Here is a 5,460-nt window from a genome sequence, read left to right on the forward strand (position 1 = left end):
GTGTCAAGATGAATGTATTGCATCCACAGACCCATTAATCTCTAATCCCTCAATACCCAGATGACTCAGCACTTCACAGGTGAGACAATTACTCAACAGAGAAGTTGAATAACTTGGTCATGTTCTCATGGCTAACAAGTAATGGAATCAGGATTTAAAGAAAAAGATAATCTGTCCATATGCCTAGTATACTGTTTCCAGGTAGTAGAAGTGATTGCCAAGTTAATAAATTGAGAGAGAAAAAAAAAAAAAAACAGTGTGTGCAGTTGATAGTCCTGGGAGGCCTGCTCTTTTCTGAAGGAAAATGGAGAAGTGGATCTGGGAGAGAAGGGATGTGGGGGAGACTGAGGGGAGTGCATGGAGGGGAGACTGCAGTCAGGATATACTATATAAAAGAAGAATAATTTTAAAAAGAAAGAAAAGGAAAGGAAAGAAAGTATTTTCTACACCATGCCAAGTAAACCTTATCAATTTAATCATGAAGCTAACTTTGCAAAATCCTAGCAATAATCAAATGGTCTCTAGTATATGGACTAAGGCAACTAGGGAAGGATGCCATCTCGGAGGAACCAATACTTGATATTTGATTTGCATGACATTTTTCTAATCTTGAACATTTGTTTCTAATGTGCCACCCAGAACATGTAACTAAAGACATCAATCTAATCATTACACACCTAATTATACAATCAATAATAGAAGTCCTTCAGAATGTTCTCATCAATCTCTAGTGACAGATTTTTGCCAAGGACTCAGAGGGTAACTTTGGAATGGAACGACACTCATTTTGTAATAATGACAACCTTCCAGCTGCAGCTCCTGAGGGAGCTTTACCTGAGGTGACTCAAACACTTGCTCCAGGTGGATGATGTGTTGATGTTTGACAGTCTTTAGGATGTTCACCTCCCGCTCCAGTAACTTCACCGCAGAACTTCCAGCCTAATCGATGAAGAAACGGGTTACTTGTGGGAAGCCACGCCTACTTTCCTCATATGAAAGTTAGCTATTTTATACCCTTTCCTACAGTTTTGAATAATGTCTTTCTTAAAACATTCTGGAAAGACAAAGATAATCATGTTGGAGGCCTGCTCCTTTCTGAAGAAAAATGGAGAAGTGGATCTCCCATCCCAAAATCAGATCAAATTATGCCCTTTCTTTTCTTAGTCCATTTCCAAGTTATATTTCATTTGGCCTTGATCAATCTCTTGAACTGTTTCCATAAATTTGCTAAACATAGCCTCTGGCCTTCATTCTAATTTTAGCATATCTTTTTGATATTACTTTCAATCACAGGGATCCTTGTACATCGGCATAACAAAAAGAAAATCTTCTTGGGACCTCAATCTGAGATGGCTTCACAACAAAAAAATTTCCTTTGTTGTTGTCTTGTTTTGATTTAATTTACATGTGTAGTACATATATGATATATTATATTATATTATGTTATGTTAACAATTGACCTGGTATTTATGCTACTTCTACGTCTCCCTGGTTAACTGAGGAGAAAAAAGAGGCAGAGACCTTACCTTAAGACTAATCCAAGCCCAGTGTGTCCACTAACATCTAAGCTTTACTGTGCCTGAGACAAAGGGTAAAATGAAGATATCTCCAGGGGATCATGGATATCCTTTAGAAGGCAAGACTGTCATCTAGAAAATTCTAGGGTGCTCCCTATCTTCTCCAACTCTGGCCCAGATCATCAGCTCCCCTGATACTGGTTCTGCTGATATTTTTGCATTTTCCAGACAGCACAAGTCTGCCTTCACGGGAGATTAGAGTAGTCCCCACACTTCTCCAGCAACTGGTCACATCCTGGCCCTCATGGGAAGACACAACCTGGGTTAATGAGGGAAGCTGCACTGTCCACTCCTACCCCTCCCTGGCACTGTACCCTGGGAATACCACACAGGAAAGCCTTACCTTATCTTTATTCACTTTTTTAATTGCCCACTTAGCTCCCGTTTCCTTATCTATAGCTTCAATGACCATTCCAAAGCTCCCCTGTCCCAATATTCTTCCAAAGGTATAGAATTCCTGGAAACAAACAAACAAACAAAAAAAGAGTTCCTCTGTTTCTGTGGCATTCACCAGGCATTAAGAATGAACATACAATACTGAAAGATATCTGCCAAGGGAAGAGGAATTCTGTTCTAGGGTGAGGTCAAATAGAGACACTATGCATTTGCTTCAGTAGAACCACTGATCTAAACCAAGACTCTTTCTGATTTATCATTTAGCTTTTGTTTTCAAAGAGAGAATGAACTGGTTTGGCCAACAGCAGTGTTCTGGTTCACAGTACAAAATAAAAACCACACAAGTCACTCTTTTTCATTTCCTGAGGGTTAGTATGTATAATTTCTGCGATGCAGATCATCAGCAGGGTGCAGATGAGTTTCTAAACCGATCATGCACAGGGCAAGGACACATGGGACACTGGCTGGGGCAGTACCACCAGCGAAGCCTCTGTGGGGTCAGGCAGCTGAAGTCTCCCTTGGAGATTCCACTCTGACTCTTGTAGTGGTTGGCCATGCAGCTACCTTTGCCTGAACAATGAGACAGGACGTGCCTCCTGTGTCCTGCTGCTTACATTTCTCTCTTCCTCTCCCCCAGCACTGGAGCTACAGGTGCCACTGCACCCCACTTTTTACACAGGATCCAGGATCCAAATCTGATCCTCGTGCTCATCCTAAAAGCACTTTACTGAATGGCTAATCTCTGCAGGCCTTACTTACTTACTTTTATATTAATTGGAATCCTGAAAAGAATGATGAGGGCATTTATCTAAACTGGGAAAATGGAGGGGTCACCAAAACAGTGAGCAGATGAGCTATGTAAAATTGTTTGGCTTCTGCATCATCAAAAATTCCAAACAAAGAGTGTACTATTATTGCCTTTAGGAAGAGTCTTAGTGCAAATACCCCCAGTTTGGGTGAAATCCCTTGTCCCTGCATGAGCAGGAAATAGTCTGTGGTTCCTTTAGTAAAAACTTCAATGTGCTTGAAATTTTTATTGCAGTCTTTACTTCCTTTCTTCAAGTTTACTTTTCAATTGCCTCTGTCACAAACCATTGGCTTAGAGGAAAACTGAAAGTTCGGGTCTGGTGTGTCTTTCCTTGGAGTCATCCATCACCTCTGGCTCTTACAATCTTTCTGCTTCTTCTTCTGCATAGATCCCTGAGCCTTAAGGGGATGGATTTAAGGAAGACATCACATTAGAACTAAATGCTCCAAGAGTCTCAATACATTGTCCAGTCATGGGTCTCTGTTAATTCTCATCTACTGCAAGAAGCCTGCCAGATGAGGGTTGAGCGAGACTCTTACCTATGGGGTCGTACCAGGGCATCAGAACTCATTTTACTCTATGTGCCTTTAGCAGAACGATAGATTAGGTTTTCCCACAGGGCCCATGGCCTCTCTAGTCTTAGGTGCACATATGAATTTACAGATACTGTGGCAACACTCCTAAGACCTGCACAGGCTCAAGCCAGTCTGGTCCTAGCACTAGAGGGAGAAGTGGACACAAAGTCTACCCCTAACGAATAAGCTATTTGCAATTCATACCTGCTGGAAAAAAAGAGAAAATCTGCTTTCTCCAAATGGAGTGTCACTGTGCATGTATAACTACACTCCAGGGAAGGCGCCATGCCCAGGAGTACTTAGCCAACACAAAACGGACTCCATGCTTTGTTTTTGTTTTTTCATTGGTATGTGTGCTTGTGTATGTGTGTATGTGAACTTTTCATATCTTTGTCTTTTGGGTCTTTGTTTATTTTGGTTTTTGTGTTTTGTGGGAGTTTGTTTTGTTTTGAAAAACAGAGAAAGAACAAAGATAAAGTGAGTGGGAGGAGTTGGAGGAGGGGAAACATTGTCAAAATATATTGTGAAATTTTTAAATTAAAATAACTAAATTTTGATTAAAAGATGAAACAAAGTGTTCTAAAGAAGAAACCTGAGCCCTTCTAGCAGCTTCATCTTGCTTTCTGCATACCTCAATATCCGCTCCGTTATCCATTCTTATGTGTGGGATTTTGCCTTCTGTGACATTGCTCCGACTCCTTTGTGGCTGAGGTTTTCTCTCCACATTTGAAGATTTTATGGACTAGGGCCAAAGATATTTTTGAAAAACAACTCTTAAGATGAAATATTCTTTTAATGGTGAACTCTAAGTGGGATAAGCTTTAATGGATACCATACATATAGCATACATACAAAATAATTGCTTGTTGTTTTCAAATCTAGAGTACAGTAAAAATCACTGGCTCATTAGGCTAAAGAAGACCATCAAGTGAGGCTGCAAGTGTCAGCAGGTTCAGGTGACGAATCAGGGTCTGCCTTTCCCTAATCTTACAGTTCAGTTCCTTGCCACCGAACTGTAAAACTTACACTAGGTGGACTACAGTCCCATGCTAGGCTCTTCTCACAGATTAATGCAGACAAACCAGTTAGACTGGGAATCCACACATTATTTGAAAGCCATGTGAGCCAGCCTTGTAAAGTATATTTTATATTCTAGATAGATAACTAGAACCTTATCTTAGATAATGAAGTTACAGCTTACCCGTTAACCTTTGTCATAAATCTTACTCTGTATCAGTTGAAGAAAATGACCAAAAAGTCCTATTTAGTTAAACTTGGAAAAGAATTTTTTCCTGTATAAACAGCTTTAAAGAGCTGGACTAATAATCTTAACTGTTTGGGATCCTGAGAAATAATTGTGACAGTGACTGAAAATATCATAAAACATGTAACTAGTCAACTTTGCTCATCTTCTGTGGGAAACAAATAGTTCTTTAAGAACTCCAAGAAGGCAATGGATTAACTGGCAAGGGCTCATAGGATAAGGAGTGACTTAGAGATGGGAATAGAGTATGAGCTGTCAATTTGTGTTGCAGAATATTCAATATTTACCAAATCTTTTAGAGAAGATTCTCTGCTGGAATTTCTTTCTTTTTTTCTCTCTTGTGAAGCAAAAATGTCTGTACTACCAATACTCGATGTCTGTGACATTTCCACCACCAGAACTGGAGATTTGCCTGCTGAACACACACAAAGTAGACCATCCTGAGGAGATGTACAGTGGGGGCACACTGTAGGTATGTCATCCAAGCCATGGTCAGCCATTGCTTAAATGGCTTTAAAACAAAAATAACTCGAAAGAAATGTTTCCACTTTTTGAAAAAGACAACCAGATCAAAAGGGATGTGGTGGGTTGCTGGTAAAGAATACAGCTTCCTGTTGGTGTGAAGTCCTTGGGTTAATGAGGTACCGCACTTCACGCATGGGAACTGTGGGCAGAAAAGAAGGCACCATTTAGCAAAATCCTATCCTATCACCTCCTGACAACCTCAGGTAAACCAGAAACTATGTGGGGAGCCACAGCTGCCACCCTATACATATATATTGAACACCTGGTCTCTGGTCAGAGCAGAGAGCATTGAGATAAACAAGCCTTAGTTGGAAA

At 40.3% G+C, this 5,460-nt stretch overlaps 1 protein-coding gene across 8 annotated transcripts in view; it reads right to left on the reverse strand.

Annotated features, from left to right (window-relative positions):
- Window positions 1-5,460, reverse strand: part of Stk33 (serine/threonine kinase 33) — a 176,086-nt gene that overhangs the window by 67,708 nt on the left and 102,918 nt on the right. For 4 of the 8 annotated variants that reach the window (XM_031387804.1, XM_031387806.1, XM_031387805.1 and 1 more), the window contains 4 exons: window positions 4,908-5,284; window positions 3,988-4,098; window positions 1,921-2,034; window positions 835-939 (listed from right to left, as the gene is read on the reverse strand). In XM_031387804.1, the coding sequence (XP_031243664.1) occupies window positions 835-939; window positions 1,921-2,034; window positions 3,988-4,098; window positions 4,908-5,120 (543 nt within the window). In that variant the 5' untranslated portion in view covers window positions 5,121-5,284. The remainder of the gene's footprint in view (window positions 1-834; window positions 940-1,920; window positions 2,035-3,987; window positions 4,099-4,907; window positions 5,285-5,460) is intronic. The other 4 variants (XM_031387809.1, XM_031387810.1, XM_031387808.1 and 1 more) reach the window with 2 other exon arrangements.

The sequence above is a fragment of the Mastomys coucha genome, unplaced genomic scaffold, assembly GCF_008632895.1.
Source record: "Mastomys coucha isolate ucsf_1 unplaced genomic scaffold, UCSF_Mcou_1 pScaffold21, whole genome shotgun sequence".
In the NCBI taxonomy this organism is placed as follows: Eukaryota; Metazoa; Chordata; class Mammalia; order Rodentia; family Muridae; genus Mastomys; species Mastomys coucha.